This window comes from Salvelinus namaycush, chromosome 19 (genome assembly GCF_016432855.1).
Source record: "Salvelinus namaycush isolate Seneca chromosome 19, SaNama_1.0, whole genome shotgun sequence".
Classification (NCBI taxonomy): domain Eukaryota; kingdom Metazoa; phylum Chordata; class Actinopteri; order Salmoniformes; family Salmonidae; genus Salvelinus; species Salvelinus namaycush.
Genome location: NC_052325.1, coordinates 10431887 through 10449878, shown reverse-complemented (window position 1 = coordinate 10449878; position 17992 = coordinate 10431887). Strand labels below are relative to the sequence as shown.

General features: G+C 43.2%; 1 protein-coding gene across 1 annotated transcript in view; it reads left to right on the top strand.

Annotated features, from left to right (window-relative positions):
• Nucleotides 1-17992, top strand: part of LOC120064137 (aryl hydrocarbon receptor-like) — a 107087-nt gene that overhangs the window by 24660 nt on the left and 64435 nt on the right. Inside the window, exon 2 of the mRNA XM_039014501.1 lies at nt 4309-4496. Within this exon, the coding sequence (XP_038870429.1) occupies nt 4309-4496 (188 nt within the window). The remainder of the gene's footprint in view (nt 1-4308; nt 4497-17992) is intronic.

Below are 17992 nucleotides of genomic sequence, written 5' to 3'. Positions count from 1 at the left end.
CTTAAGGAGAAACATAAGAAATAACACTAACATTTCCAAACACCTTTGTGAGGAATAGCAACTTTGCTGAACTTTCTTCATAAGTCAATAGTGAAGGAAAAAAATTGCACTTAAGAATACATTTATTCTTAAGAAGGTTTTGTGAATTTGGGCCCTGGACTAGAGTTTACTAGGCTGGCTAGCTAGCTAGCACAGAGTTTGTAACATGCTAACACTAGCATGCTAACAATAGCTAGCTAATGACCACATAGAACAATGACGGTTAGTTATAAAAAAAAATATTTGTAATAACGATACTCCATAGTCGTAGGTCCACAAAATCAAGCAAATGGTACTGAACTCATGACAAAATAATGTTTTGACATTATAGTGGCTTTTTATATATATTTTTTTGCTTAGTGACATTGAATATCATATTTTGGGATTTTATGTATCTAGTCTGGTTTCGGCATGAGAAAATGACTGAAGTCCCAAATTCTCACAAGATACTGTGAGAATTTGCACACTCACGGATATGGAGCCTCAGACATAAAATATCCAGTCACGGATTAGGAGCCACTCCCTTCCCAAAAACCTTCTCAATTATATGTTAACTAGCCTATGCTTACCTGGCAGAATGATATTATAATTATTTTAATCAATCCAGTGGGTATTTGTTTTGCAAACTCTACCATCACGTGTGCTACATAAACACCGCTAAACAACAGGCTCTTGCTAGGTGTGCACTTAAATTAAAGAATAGCTACACCCAAAAATCTAAATTTCCCAGACTTCAAAAGTGGTCTCCTGATGGAGTTTAAGTATTGTTGTGAACTTAGAACATCCAATGTAGTTGTTTTTCTATTTAAAAAGTGTGATTTTGAGAGTCAAAACCTGGGAAAAACTGGGAAAACAAAACTTTAATAATGTGGGCTATTAATGTAATTTTTCTGTTTGAATAAAATACATCATTTGAAGAACAAACATCATTGTGGCATCTCATATCTTGCTGTAAAACTGTAAATAAGACTAATCTCAGGACAGGTTAAATGTGAAAAAAGGTTGAATGTTCTCTTAGAAAATAGTCCTGATCATATAGGCCTATGACCTAGACAATATCTAAAACAACTAACAATACACTGAATTCATACATTTTCCTTTTTTGAAATTGTAAAGTCACATCTTTCTCAATAAACTCAATAAAGTATTCAATCATATAGCTGTGTATTTCTGATAGTCATTAGAATGCACCAGAGGACACCAAAATAGTGCTCTTTTGGCAAAGAAAATACGAACCCAGGGGGACAATCTACTTGTGGAAAATACTGTGTCTTACTGTTACAGTATGTCTTGCTACCTGTTGAATGTGTGAACACGCACGGCTCCAACCCGATCATCTACTTTGCTGACGTCATGGCGGTGGTAGGACTGATCACCAACGGCGATGAGACTACCTACAGGGAGGGGGTCAGAGACCTGGCATTGTGGTGCCAGGATAACAACTTCTCCCTCAACATCAGCAAGACCAAGGAGCTGATCGTGGACTACAGGAAACGGGGAGGTGCACACCCTCATCCATACCCTCATCCACATCGACGGAGCCGTAGTGGAGGGTCAAGAGCTTCAAGTTCCTCGGTGTCCACTTAACTGAGGACTTAACCTGGTCCTCTCACACCAGCACAGTTGTGAAGATGGCACTCTTCTCCCTCTTCCCACCTTGGAGGCTGACATGATTTGGCATGGCCCCTCAGATCCTCAGAAACTTTTACAGTTGCACCATCGAGAGCACACTGACTGGTTGTATCACCGTCTGGTATGGCAACTGCACCGACCTTGACCGGAAGGCCCTTCAGAGGGTGGTGCGGATGCCCCAACGCATCACTGGGGAATAGCTCCCAGCAAACCAGGACGTACATCCCAGGTGGCGTCGGATAAAGGCCCGAAAAATGTCCAAAGACTGCAGGACAGGGACTTTTTCTCCATGCTCCCGTCCGGCAGCCGGTACCATTCATCAAGGCTCAGACCAACAGACTCCTAAACAGCTTCTCTCCCATGGCCATAAGATTGTTAAATAGCTAACAACTACTGCTCTCCCTCTCCCACAAACTGTCCACACTGACTCTATGCCCATCCACGGGTCTCTACACACACACACACACACACACACACACACACACACACACACACACACACACACACACTTTATCTGTCACTCTTACTCACACGCAAACACACATATCTCATACACACACTCACATACACCCTCACTCATTACTGACCACACACACTTACACCACCTCACATCTACGCTGCTGTTATGATTGATGATTAGATGTATTAATAGCATTACACTGCTGTTCATTGATTATTGTTTGCCATTACCATTAGTAGCTAATCTATTTATCCTGCTACCGGTCACCATTACTCATGTTTTTATGTATAAACACACCTCAACCACTCCAGTACCCCTGCACATTGAAAAAGGTACTGACACTGACCTGTATATACTTGTATTCTTGTGTTTCTTCAGCTTATATCGTACTTGTTGTGTTTTTTATTTTAATTATCTTTTCTATTATTATTTTATTATTATTACTATCACTGCAGTGTAGGGAAAGAGCTCTCAAGGTTAACATTTTCACTATACTGTTTTACAGCTGTTGTATCCTGTGCATGTTGCTAATAAACTTAAACTTCAAACTTTGAAACAGATGCCGTTTAAACAATGCCCTTGAGATAAATAGCAGCTGCCAGTCCCCCAACCCTTAACCCACATTTGAAAAAGTGAAATGGTGTATTGAAGTCATCCACTTTAGTTCAGAAATGAGCCTGGGTTCTTGCTCCAGCGGGGCGAGGGGAGTTAGAGCCTCCGGACTACGGTCCCAGCAAGCTTGGCTTAAGCCTGAGCACGTGTGTCTGATTTGCAGTTAATGACATGTGTCTGCACGAGACTCATAAACTTGACTTTGGCCTTCAACAAGAGTTGTCCCAAGACATTATCACCCAGTTGCCTGTGAAGTGAAATACCACCGGGAGCAAAACAAACAAAGACCTCTGATAGCCTCCGTTGTGCCTGAAAATACTCGGTTTTGACAGTGAACATTTACAAAAGAGCATTGTGTTTATTCTATAGATGTGAACGTTTACAGACATTATTTGTTGACATTAACAGCTGTTCATTTTATTTACATATTTTTTTCACTATACCAGCTTTTTGCATTGCAGAAAGTTTAGTCTTGGAGAAACTGTAGAGAGGAGTGATCCCTGTGTCCTCTTGTATAGTATATGCTAGCAGCTGGACTGTAGCGCTTTGTACGCTTTTCTCCTCAAAGCAGGAAATCCCTCTGGCCTCAGGTGCTGCGACTACCTCCACTGATTCCTATCTCCTTAGGCTAATAATGTATGATGTTTCATCTAGAAAACAGTGTGCTTCACTGTGTTTATTAGTCATGTTTACGAGTTGCCTCGTCATGCTCATGCAGGGCCTGCTAGCCAGGGTGACTGAAGTGATTCAGCCTTGGTTCAAATCAAATTGTATTAGTCACATGTGCCAAATTCAACCGTGAAATGCTTACTTACAAGTCCTTAACCAACAATGAAATTTAAAAAATTGAGAGTGGGGGGGGGGGGGTCAATGTAAATAGTCCGGGTGGCCATTTGATTAATTGTTCAGCAGTCTGCTGGCTTGGGGGTAGAAGCTGTTAAGGAGCCTTTTGGACCTAGACTTGGCGCTCCGGTACCGCTTGCCGTGTGGTAGCAGAAAGAACAGTCTATGACTAGGGTGACTGGAGTCTTTGACAATTTTTGGAGCATTCCTCTGACACCGCCTAGTATATAGGTCCTGGATGGCAGGAAGCTTGACCCCATTGATGTACTGGGCTGTACGCACTACCCTCTGTAGCATGGTTTTAAAAACTTCCTGTTCCCCCATGCTTATTTCAGTGTTAGGAAATTCTTCCATTGTTACATGCTTCAGGCTTCTTATTTCAGTGGATGTCACTCTTGCCAGGCGTTACAAGCATTACAAGCTTATGAAATTGAGCTATAATAGCATTATGTCATAGACCCATATTGTGGCTAAGCTGTCTAAAGTTATGTGTCCAGTCTTTGTTGCTGTTGTGTTGTCATTCAGTAAAGTGTTGTCATCCAAAGATTGTTTACCTGTAATGCTGGTATACACATTCATTTTACAACGAGGTACATCACCTCTCAACAATAATGATTACAATCAGATTTCCTTCTACAGAGACTACTGTAATCATTTACAATCAGCACAATAAGTACCTATGGTCTAACTAACCATAATGATCTTGTCTCCTTTCCCCTCAGCAAGAAAACTCCTGCTCCAGATGTGGTCAAGTCGAACCCATCCAAACGCCACCGGGATCGGCTGAACGGGGAGCTGGACAGGCTGACAGGCCTCCTACCATTCCCTGAGGATGTGCGCTCTCGCCTGGACAAACTCTCTGTGCTCCGCATCAGTGTCGGCTACCTGAAGGTGAAGAGCTTCTTCAAAGGTGAGTTTCATATCAAGTACCAGTCAAGTACCAAATTAATCAACCAGACAATTAACAACTTACATTCTCATCAAAGATCAGTGCAGTCTACGGATTACAAAGCCGTTAAGGAGAGAACTTGGTGTTGTGTACAGTATGTCCTGTCAGTGTCAAAATAACCCAAAGAGAATAGACCGATGCAGTAAGAAACTAAAGCCTCTTGAGGAAATGTTGTGTAGTAGACTACAGTATTTAGTAGAGCATCAGCTGACCCAGGACATGTAAACATGACAACAATGACACTAGAATCTCCAACACAGCATACACAGCAGTACCAGGCCTTCCTTTGGCTCTCAGAACTAATCTACTATAGCATGCTATAGCCTCATTCTAGCTAACTTACTATGGCACGCTAGGCCCTGATTCTAGCTAACTTACTATGGCACGCTAGGCCCGGATTCTAGCCATTTGTAAACACATTTGAATTTCCTTGTTGCATTACTATTTTGATGTACTGTTGAAAGTCTGCACCCTCCAGTGGGTTGGCAGCAGGACAGCCACAGAGCACGCTCCCCCCGTAGGTTGGCAGCAGGACAGCAACAGAACTTGCTCCCCCATGGGTTGGCAGCAGGACAGCAACCGAGCGCGCTCCCCCGTGGGTTGGCAGCAGGACAGCAACAGAACTTGCTCCCCCCGTGGGTTGGCAGCAGGACAGCAACAGAGCGCAGACATTAATAACCCTTGTGTAGTCTTAACATTCTGCATGCTCCCCTTGTCCTAAGGGTCAAAAATGACCCGCCTTCACTAAACCCCTAAAATAAAGCACCTTAATTGAATTTTAAACCCCAAATCTATTTTGCATGAAGAAACAACCTGTCATTCATCACAAACTGTAAATATCTGGGTTTTCCCTCTTCACAATGCAGAAAGAATGCATTTAATCAGTGGACACCACTCATAATTGTTTTCTTTCCTAAATTAGAGGTTTATTATTATTATTACTATTATTATTATTGCATAGGTGTACATATACATTTTTTTAGGCAAGATAGCACTTGTATAGTCTAAGAAAGTATCAGAAATGTGCCAAAAGTAGTTTTAAATGCATTTTATTGAAGGGAAACAATAACAGTCTTGAACTTTATTTGGCAACATAGTGATATATTCTCATATACTGTACAATGAGGAATTCAACTACAAAATACTAGTGTTCTCACATTTTTTGAGCCATTTCCCCCACCCTCAAGGTTAATAAACAACAACAATAAATAAGAATAAAATAATATAGATACTGTTGATAATTGGATATGGAGAAGGGTGAGCCGGTCAAGGATCGATTCAGACAAGGTGATAAATTGTATGACAAGCGACAGTTTAATTATGAGTAAAGATATCTGGTACAAGCGTATACGGTCTCGTTCCTTCGGCTCATAGAGAACCTCCAGAAAAAGCCCAGATAACAGAATGCATAGACATTTTATACAACACAGAAAGTAGGTTGAGTCTGGAAGTTCTGGTCCTTTGGTTGGTTCTGGACAGGTTGTTGTCTTCTCAGATTGGTCCTGATGAGCTGGGCGTCATCCTTCTGAGTCTTATAGCAAAAGTTCTTTGTTATCAAATGTTCAGCTAAGCAGGAGATTTTGTGTGTGCGTAGTCAGCCCTCTGTCCTTGGTTATGTGTGTGTCTCATTATTTCGTGAAATGCGGACCCAAGCACTCTTTTGATCAAGGCCTTTCCTTATCAGTGTTTATGAAAGGTCTGTGCCAGCCATCTATCTTTGGGTGTGTGAGAAACCCTGCTTAGAAAGAAGTTAGTTATAACAATGTAATAGCAATATGCTTGTGTTATTTTAAATGGTATTTATTACAAATCCCTCTCTTCACGTCTCATAAGAGACGTGACAAAAGCTAGGACAAAAGCTATTAATGGCAAAATTAGAGTAAACTTTATCAGAAGATAAAGTTTTGATTCCCTCTCTTCACGTCTCACAAGAGACGTGACATAAACTTTAAGCGAATCCAGGCACAAGAAGGGAAACTTTTTCCAGAAGAAAAAGTTTTGATTCCCTCTCTTCACGTCTCCTAAGAGACGTGACATAAACATGGGATCAAGCAGGAGTAGTATATGCAGAAACTTTCTTGAAGAGAAAGTTTCATATGCCCTCTCTTCACGTCTCCTAAGAGACGTGACATAAACTAGGTAAGAGTAAGAAAAGCAAAAGTAAACAACCAGGGAAACTTTCTCAAAGAGAAAGTTTTAATTCCCTCTCTTCACATCTCACAAGAGACGTGACATAAACTTTAAGCAAATCCAGGCACAAGAAGGGAAACTTTTTCCAGAAGAAAAAGTTTTGATTCCCTCTCTTCACGTCTCCTAAGAGACGTGACATAAACATGGAATCAAGCAGGAGTAGTATATGCAGAAACTTTCTTGAAGAGAAAGTTTCATATGCCCTCTCTTCACGTCTCCTAAGAGACGTGACATAAACTAGAAAAAGGTAAAAGCAGCAGGCATGTTGTTGTCCTCAAAAGATGGAGGGCCTTCATCCCCTAAAAGAGGAAACATCTGGGAAGGGCTTGTTGGGTCAATGGCTTTAGCTATGACCCTAGTGGTGAGTGAACGAATGCATGGTATGCAACAGCAACCACACAAAACCAAAATGGCTGCAAACACTGAGATAGAAACCAAAATTGAGGACACCAGGGTTTTATATTTCCCAAAAGCATCCATCCAGGAATCCCACATGGAGGTGTCTACACCAGAATGGGATTTCATCTTACCATTAAGAGTCCTCAAGCCTTCTAAGGCAATGGTCAGGCTACCTTCAGTGGCGGTGTTGTTAGGTATAAAGGTGCAACACTGTTCACCAAACATAGAGCATACACCTCCCTTCTCAGAGAGTAGCATGTCTACTGCAATGCGGTTTTGGAAGGCCATCAAGCTGGTAGCCGCCAATTGGCCATGTACCGCCTCAAAGCCTTGCTGGGTCCAATTGCCTAGTTTTTGGACATTAAAATGGATATAGTTGATCCTGTCAACATTTTTATTAATGGTGCACCACCAGCACACTGATGATTCAAAACCGGCTGCAACCTGGTCTACGAGTTTATACTTATCTGGCACCCCCCTAGGGACTCCTATGGCGTCAATATAGGTGGGGTCTCCAGGATCCACTCCTGTTGATCTTTTGGACCGGGATAAATCCCCGTCCCTCTCTACACGGGCCATCAGGTCCTTTACTTCCATAGGATACACTGAAACAGGAAGAAGCAGAGAGACAAGAGCACAAAGACCAGTGGCATTTCCTGGCAGACGGTCATATAGATGGTTTCCTCCACACCACCACCAGACATCAGCTCTAGACACAGGTTGGAAAGGGGCATTAGGATTATAGGTGTTATTGCACCATTCATAAGGTAGTGCTCCCAGCATTGGAGGGCCAAGGGACATATTTATACAAGTAAAATTAGCCCTGGCAACCCGAGAAGAAAACATCGGGCCCTTTCTAGTACTTTTAACAATAGGGTAAAACTTGTCCCCTACGGAGCAGTTGGCAGTTGGGTTGTCATGTTTCATAACAGGAAGAAGACATACGTCAGGTAGGGTAGCCGGTACAATGCGAAGGAGTGGACGGGCCCCCATACATACCACACAGCTCTGGTGGGTGGCCTTTCCAGCCTCCTCAGTCACCAATAAGGATGAGCAAGGACCAAAAGGAGACCACTCCAATAACTACACCTGGAGTGGCCAATCACACATTAGTAACCAAAAAACGAGAATATGTTAAACCCTCAGGTCCATCCCTCTATACAACCTGTACCAGGTGGGCTCGTCGCCACCCGGGAACTTCAAACCTTCACAACAGGGAGGACAAACATCACTTTTTTATTCATTCGACAACATCAACTACAGCGAACCAAGGGTCTTCCTCTGTCAGGCCCACTCTCCTGCGAAAGCTTGATTCCGTATCAGCCTCTCCTACTGGAGCATCAAGCAGCGGCATCATACCAGAGGCCCTTGCCACATCTGTAACAGACTTCTTCAAACAAGGTATGATACAGGCAGCACAGAAATGAAAAACAACAACTAGTGTCAGAAATCCAGTAATCATCACTGCAGTGCACTTACCAAACCAACCACCCAGCCAGGGGAACAGTCCACTCTCCTCCACACCTGCAAGACCCCTCACCTCCACCGATAACCTTGCCAACTCACTCAGAGCTTTTGAAATGCTCCCATCCGGACCAGTATTGTTAGGGACAAACGTCTAACACTGTTCTCCAAACATTTTACATACACCTCCCTGGTCGGCCAGAATCATGTCCAGTGCTAGTCTATTTGGTCTACGAGGTGGCATCCAATTGTTCAGCCACCCCCGTAAGTGCTGTGTGGGTGTATTTAACAAATCATCATTAATTATAGTAGATATAATTGATCCAGGCATTATGCTTAGCATCAACAATAGCTGGGCCAATGATGGGCATCAGATGCCACAGGCCATCATTCCTGTTTAATGTCTGGAATTCGTGGGGGACCCCTATTGGGACCCCCAACAGGTTGGTGTGGATGTTATCTGTACTCTTGGACCAAGGAGCGTCACGTTTCTGCCGTCTCCTGGGTTGGTCCCAAGCCTCTGACATGTGCAGCTCCCAAAAGTTGGTTAGCTGTAACCTCAATAATAGGCAATGGTGTTTATCAGACTGGCCAAAACACATGTTCCCTGATAATCTCCTTTCAAAATGGGGTCAACCGCCTGGCAGGTCCACACATCCACCATACATCAGCAACACCTCTAGTTAATAGTGACATTAGTGATGCAGGCAGCAGTAGGGAACCTCCCATAGTCCATACCTCTACCTGTACCAGTGTTACAGCTGTAATATCCCCCATATGCCTTAACCCCCATGGTGTCTTCTGGGGACGGACTTCTGGGAACACAAGACTCAGAGTTTTACACAGGGTTGAATTTGGCTTAAACTTTCCAATATGCACATCCAACCTTCCCCCTTACTTAGGGCAAATGGGTGAGCAGCCAGAATAGGTCTGGCATGTCCACATACGACACAGTCCTTTTTATTAAGTGTTTTGTAGGTCAACCACATATTCTCCCTTCCCTCATAACCAGTTTCAGTCCCCAATTGGTCACTATCTGAGATGTCTTTTACATTTATTACCTATACCAGATTGTAGAGTTCAGGTGATGGCGTGGGACTTGGTCTTGAAGTGGTGGAGGAGGCCGGCTGAACCTGGTCTGTTGGAACTGGTGGTGGTTCTGGCAGCACTGCGATGGTAACATCCCCATCGTATCCTAAACAGACAGCTCAGGACCACAAACAATCCTGTAAAGCCCCCTCCTCTCCCAGAGAACACATCATCAGCCAGAGATCAAGCAACACTTTCACTTCTATGAACAAACACAGTGAGGAAAGGTCGGGGGCAGGGAATTCTTCATTAAGGAGTTGATCCCCGAACTCTATTAGTAACGGTTCTTCTCCTTAACTCTGTGATCATTCGACAGTGTCAGTGTGTCTCACCCTCCAAGTGCGATATGCCCCCAGGTCGGGTGAATCACCTTCTCCTTTAATTCACCTGTAATGCATAAAATCTTGGACATACAGGTTTGGTTAATAAACAGTTTGTCATTTGTTCTATCTGATTATATATTTAACTTCTATGCCTATTTTTTAGCTAGAATTTTTAATTTTAAATTAGTTTATTATCCAATAGGCCCCATCCTATCCTAGACCACAATGTACCCCTCCCCCGTTTGATACCTGGCTCTGCCCAGGTATCAACCTTACCTATTCTAAATAATGACTTAGTAAAATATTCTTATGTTCTACATTATTATGTAGGAGCGCCCCTTTCATTTTCCACATGTCCAATTCTCCCTTTTGTCTCCATTCAGTAACTGTTATCTACCCATTCTGTTATCTCTGTCCTGGCGCCCCTTCCAAAACTCCCTTCTCTGCTCTCAAACCTTCAAGGTCTCAGCAGTGCGGGGAGGGCCACTCTGTCTGCCCTTTCCCTTATCTGTCTGTAGCTTGGTCCCAAACCTTAACTAAGTGTCTCACTGTTTTGACTTTATCTAAAATCATGGATTTAAAATTAACAACATGTCTTATAGTGTCAATCTCTAAAGTCCTTACATAACCTTAATAAACCTATCTCTATCTTCTAATGGCCAAAACAAATGCTAACCATATAAATTCCTTTCTTTACTAATAAGCTCTCTATCACTTTTATTTCCATGCCCTATAGGCTTAAAATATCTCCTGTTCAAACCAATTCAATAACAGCCCATTCAAAACCGTCATAGCCAATGTTTAAAAACAGAATCCTGACTCCTCTGTGGTTAAAACTACCTTGTCTCTCGGAACACGGAAAACCCCTTAACCCAAAACGTTTACCACAAAAACAAAACCTAATAATTATGATAATACCCTTAAATCATTCGTTTTAAATTTCCCCGATGTTTCATGTACTAACCATACAACTGTGATAAACGTACACTGTCCCTTTAAAAACTCTCATGCCAGCCATACCAGGTTGCGAGTCGTTCTTTGTTCCCCATAATGAAAACAGATCACGTTTAGAATACGTTTACTTATTGTTCGAATTCTCTGGTGTTACCTAAACCAAAAACCAATAACTTTCAGCAACTTTTGAAAAGTATCTCAAAGCTATAATGTACACATTTTCCCTCTAAATGACACAACCAATTTTCTCTAGCATAATTTAATACGGCCACACCCGGTGGGGAAAGTACAAATTTTATCCCGTTCCTTTTATAATACTCAATGCTAAATTCAAAGTTGTGGTTAAATATATGGATTTGCCAATCATTATCAAATGTTAAATATACAGGTTTAGTACTTTTATCAAATAGATTAGTATAGTTCAAATAAAGATATGCGTTTACTAGCGCTCAACCTGTGTTCAGAACGCAGCAACTAGCCAATATAATACCAAAAATGACTGTCTTATTCATGCCTCTAGGCAAAACATCTAGTTACTCCAACTAAGTTTAGCAGCAAAACTATCGTATAAGTAAAATCAACTTCTCAACTCTTTCCATTCCAAAGTGTAAACTTACCATATACTTCGCTAAATTTATATCGCATGTCAGCCAATCCATAACAATAATATCATTAGTCTGTAAATTTAACCTAAATAAGTTATTAAATGTATTCTCTCTACTCCGAATTGGTTCTAAGTTTTTTCTGTCACCAGCATTCAAACAGGCTCCCGTTTGCTGGGAGACCGTTGAGTGCTGCAATACTGCCATCTTCTGTCCATTCTCTGTACAGCTCTCCACCCCCAACTATTCTAGTGTGAAGGAATATCACAAATAATGGGCCAGATATCCCTAATCTCGCCCAGGGAGGGAGATATCCCTCTAACTGGGAGAGGTTCCTTTTTCAGGGGAGGCGAAGTTTGATGCCGCATCACCTGAATCAGGAGTGTCTTAATTTGGAATCGAATTTAGGCCGCTTAAATCAGCTCTGACTTCTGTCAGTGTTCTAGAAGGGATTGGGGCTGGAGTGCAATGTGTAAGGTGGTGCCAAGGTGCGCCTGATTTACCTTTGACCTGGACTGAGTGTGAAGTAACCTCCTTCACTTCGTACGGTCCAGTCCACCTGGGTTCTAGCCACTTTCTCTTGTGGACTCTTACCCCACCCAGTCACCATTTTACATTCCGTGGTGGCGTGCCTCCTGGCAGCTCCCTCTCGGACCTTGTGAATCTGTTTGGAGAGAGCTGCAGAAAGTTCCGTCAGTTTTTTCACATTTTTTACATCAAGAGCGGGCATATGACCTCCCTCTCTTGGTGGACCTTGTATGACTCTTCCAGTCTTGTTCTTTTCCCCCTGACCTGTCTTGTATCTTCTGATCTAGAAAATCGTTAAATTTAAGCTTAGGAGTATTTGGGGTCGTCATATTTTATTTTAATGCAGTGGGATTTTAATGCAGAATAGTTTTAGTAATGTGTGCACGTATATCAGTGTATGTGTTTGACTATCCGACTGTACTTAGCCCGTCACTGGATAAAATCCAGCAATGTATCCCTGGAGACAAGTACTCTGCCTTAACTCAGAGCTCCTCCCTCGTACACTCGGAATTATGTGTTATGTCATTGATATTTGCAGACGTTGTGGAATGCGCAATTAACATCTACCCACGTTTTAAATTATAATTCTCTTCTCTATTTTTAACTAGCAATGTACATCATTAAACAATACACATTAATCAGTTGACATTTACACATCCGACCCTGTTGGTACATGGAGCGTTTGTCATTAAACAATACACATTAATCAGTTGACATTTACACATCCGACCCTATTGGTACATGGAGCGTTTGTCATTAAACAATACACATTAATCAGTTGACATTTACACATCCGACCCTATTGGTACATGGAGCGTTTGTCATTAACACAATATTATTGGCGTATCTAACCCCACGGCGTATCTAACCCCGATTTCAACACAGGCGTATCTAACACCACGGCGTATCTAACCCCGATTTCAACACAGGCGTATCTAACACCACGGCGTATCTAACCCCGATTTCAACACAGGCGTATCTAACACCACGGCGTATCTAACCCCGATTTCAACACAGGCGTATCTAACACCACATACTTTTCAATACTGGCGTATCTAACACCAGGGCGTATCTAACACCACATACTTTAGTTATTCAAAACTAATAACCACATATCTTTACTTCACTGTCCTTCACATGTCATCTATACACATAAATTTAAACAAGAATTCTTACCCAGACTCGGTACTTACTGATCGAAATTTGGAAGGACTATACGACAATATGCAAAGTTTGATTTAACAGGTCTTGCTTACCTTGTTTATGGTCGACCAGAAGATCAGTTTCCCGAGCTGAGCAGAACTGCTGTCCTCCCCCAAAGAATTTCACCTGTCCTCCGTGAACCGTCCTTCCACCAACTCGCCCCCTCACATCCATATCAACCACTCTGGACCGGGTATCTAGACAACCATCCTCTGCTTACCAAATTTCTGTTGATAATTGGATATGGAGAAGGGTGAGCCGGTCAAGGATCGATTCAGACAAGGTGATAAATTGTATGACAAGCGACAGTTTAATTATGAGTAAAGATATCTGGTACAAGCGTATACGGTCTCGTTCCTTCGGCTCATAGAGAACCTCCAGAAAAAGCCCAGATAACAGAATGCATAGACATTTTATACAACACAGAAAGTAGGTTGAGTCTGGAAGTTCTGGTCCTTTGGTTGGTTCTGGACAGGTTGTTGTCTTCTCAGATTGGTCCTGATGAGCTGGGCGTCATCCTTCTGAGTCTTATAGCAAAAGTTCTTTGTTATCAAATGTTCAGCTAAGCAGGAGATTTTGTGTGTGCGTAGTCAGCCCTCTGTCCTTGGTTATGTGTGTGTCTCATTATTTCGTGAAATGCGGACCCAAGCACTCTTTTGATCAAGGCCTTTCCTTATCAGTGTTTATGAAAGGTCTGTGCCAGCCATCTATCTTTGGGTGTGTGAGAAACCCTGCTTAGAAAGAAGTTAGTTATAACAATGTAATAGCAATATGCTTGTGTTATTTTAAATGGTATTTATTACAATACAAAACAAAAACGTGAAGAACATAAATCAATCAACTCTAATTAGCACATGTAGGACAGTATACAAGTGTGTGTGCATGGACTTTGCAGAGATATTCCTCACATGTGCAGGACATAGTGTTTGTTTTCCAGTCCTTCTTTGGGGGGCAGAATTGGCATCTCCTCCTCTTGCCTACCCCAGCTGCAGCCTCAGGTGGATAAGGACAAGATTCAGCTCCCTGAATAGCTTTCACAAGTGTTGCAGAGGCTGCTGTGCGGGCAAGGCGCTCCCTTTTTTGAAAGTGCCTTTCTCCCCCTTGTTGAGAGGAGTGCAGGTTGGAGCTCAGGCTTGTTCTTTCTAACTGTGCCAACCATGCTGATCTTCCTCTTCATAAGAGGTGAAGAAATTGTCATACGTGACATTGTGCCCCCTCAGTCCATCTGTCACATCAAGCACAACCCGCATCCCCAGGTTCTTCTCCGGGCCTCCGCTGGTTGGCTTCCCTGTGTAGACTAGCATTTTCCAAGCGTAGCTGGATTGTGCGTTACAGGCCACCTATATCTTGATGCCATACTTTGCTGGCTTGCTGGGCATATACTGCCGGAAAGGACAGCGACCTTTTGACAAAAGAGATTACTATCAGTAATTAGTATCCGTGTCACAAAAAACAATCACATAAATCAATGCTATTACAGCAATATACACTGCTCAAAAAAATAAAGGGAACACTTAAACAACACAATGTAACTCCAAGTCAATCACACTTCTGTGAAATCAAACTGTCCACTTAGGAAGCAACACTGATTGACAATAAATTTCACATGCTGTTGTGCAAATGGAATAGACAAAAGGTGGAAATTATAGGCAATTAGCAAGACACCCCCAATAAAGGAGTGGTTCTGCAGGTGGTGACCACAGACCACTTCTCAGTTTCTATGCTTCCTGGCTGATGTTTTGGTCACTTTTGAATGCTGGCGGTGCTTTCACTCTAGTGGTAGCATGAGACGGAGTCTACAACCCACACAAGTGGCTCAGGTAGTGCAGCTCATCCAGGATGGCACATCAATGCGAGCTGTGGCAAGAAGGTTTGCTGTGTCTGTCAGCGTAGTGTCCAGAGCATGGAGGCGCTACCAGGAGATAGGCCAGTACATCAGGAGGCCGAGGACGTGGAGGAGGCCGAAGGAGGGCAACAACCCAGCAGCAGGACCGCTACCTCCGCCTTTGTGCAAGGAGGAGCAGGTGGAGCACTGCCAGAGCCCTGCAAAATGACCTCCAGCAGGCCACAAATGTGCATGTGTCTGCTCAAACGGTCAGAAACAGACTCCATGAGGGTGGTATGAGGGCCCGACGTCCACAGGTGGGGGTTGTGCTTACAGCCCAACACCGTGCAGGACGTTTGGCATTTGCCAGAGAACACCAAGATTGGCAAATTCGCCACTGGCGCCCTGTGCTCTTCACAGATGCAAGCAGGTTCACACTGAGCACGTGACAGGCGTGACAGAGTCTGGAGACGCCGTGGAGAACGTTCTGCTGCCTGCAACATCCTCCAGCATGACCGATTTGGCGGTGGGTCAGTCATGGTGTGGGGTGGCATTTCTTTGGGGGGCCGCACAGCCCTCCATGTGCTCGCCAGAGGTAGCCTGACTGCCATTAGGTACCGAGATGAGATCCTCAGACCCCTTGTGAGACCATATGCTGGTGCGGTTGGCCCTGGGTTCCTCCTAATGCAAGACAATGCTAGACCTCATGTGGCTGGAGTGTGTCAGCAGTTCCTGCAAGAGGAAGGCATTGATGCTATGGACTGGCCCGCCCGTTCCCCAGACCTGAATCCAATTGAGCACATCTGGGACATCATGTCTCGCTCCATCCACCAACGCCACGTTGCACCACAGACTGTCCAGGAGTTGGCGGATGCTTTAGTCCAGGTCTGGGAGGAGATCCCTCAGGAGACCATCCGCCACCTCATCAGGAGCATGCCCAGGCGTTGTAGGGAGGTCGTACAGGCACGTGGAGGCCACACACACTACGGAGCCTCATTTTGACTTGTTTTAAGGACATTACATCAAAGTTGGATCAGCCTGTAGTGTGGTTTTCCACTTTAATTTTGAGTGTGACTCCAAATCCAGACCTCCATGGGTTGATAAATTTGATTTCCATTGATAATTTTTGTGTGATTTTGTTGTCAGCACATTCAACTATGTAAAGAAAAAAGTATTTAATAAGAATATTTCATTCATTCAGATCTAGGATGTGTTATTTTAGTGTTCCCTTTATTTTTTTGAGCAGTGTATAATAAAATTAACAGTGAAAATCACTTACATTACAGATATGAAAATAAAAATGTACCTCTGAATGGATCCAGTTGCTCATCCACTGTTACTTCAGGCCCAGGGTTGTAGAGGTATGGCAGACGCTCCACCCACTTCTCCCAGACCTCTCTTATGGCCGACAGTTTGTCTCTCACACGTCTTGCAGGTCTTGACTCACGGTTATTAAATCGTAGCATTCTTGAGAAAGTGTGAAAGACTCAGTGACATCGTGGCATGGAAAATCGCCTTTCCACTCTCTGAATCCCAGAGACTACATGTAGCCTTGCCTCTGGACCTATACACACCCGCTAAGATTAGCAGCCCTATGTAGGCACGCAGGTCAATCTCATCCATCCTTTTCCAGTTGTCTCCATATTTACGGAAACCCTCCAAATTTGTAATCTCCAGGATGATTGTTTTTAGATGGCTGGTGTGATGAACATGTAGAATGTTGAGGTGATGTCCTGGGCAACTGCATGTCTTGTGGGCCCTGGGGTCCTTATGACATTTTGTGCTGCCATCCTGCCTTGGTTGTCATATGGTGACAAGGACCATGTTATTTTGCTGTTCTTTTTCAAAAATGTCTCTTTCAGCTTGGGTTATTTCTTCTTCATCTGAAGATGATGCACCGTGCCCTGGGTTGTATTCTTCCCCATCCTCTTCTTCAGATACCTCCTCCTCTTCTAAATCACTGTTCTCTTGTTCCTCCTGGACATCTGAATAAATCAGATCTACGACCTGTTGGGCTCTGAAACATGCACTCATGGCTTCAGCAAAGAGAGAACTGGGGGGACTGTCATCTGCAGCACCTTTATAGCCTCTGACTGCATTCCCCATTAGTAAACAATGCTTTCAATAAATGTTTATTTTGTCTGACATTTTGTTTATTTTGTCTGTGAACATGAGTCATGTGTGGGGTCGTGGAGGGGAGATGCTGCACATTAGTTTTGTCTGATTTCAATCAGTAGCGCACACAATCTCGATTTCTCATGTGTGTGTGTGTGTCTTTGTGGTTTTTGTGGTGTGTAAATTCTTTTATAACTGCCGGGTCAAAAATTACCATAACAGGCTGACTACATCGCTCACGTCACGTGCACGAGCGTTGCTAAATAAATGTAGAAATCTATATTATTCAATTATTGCACCCACACTGCTCGCGCGCGCCAACGAGCGTCTGCGTTGCCAAGGGATAAAATAGATAGATTGCACTGCAAGTCCTGCCTCTCCCATCTCCTCATTGGTTTATAGAAGCAGGTACCCACGTGCCATATCCTCATTGGCTATACCCACGTGGGTGACTGAAAGACGAACGAGGTCAGTGGCGGTAATGCACCTAATTTATGAAAGTTGCCAATCGCAATTTTAAGTCATGAGAAGAAAAAGCCTAGAAGGACGAGAGATGATTCGGTTGACTGTTTTATGTGTGGATTAATTGTCGGAGTAGAGGACCTTGTGCATTTCAGGTAAAATAACAATGTTTATAACCCAGGACAAATTAGCTAGCAACAGCAAGCTAGCTAAATAGGACAAATTAGCTAGCAAGTGCAAGCTAGCTAGCTAAATTGCCATAAAGGTTTAATGCTTTTTCGACCTGTCCCCAAATTAATGTAA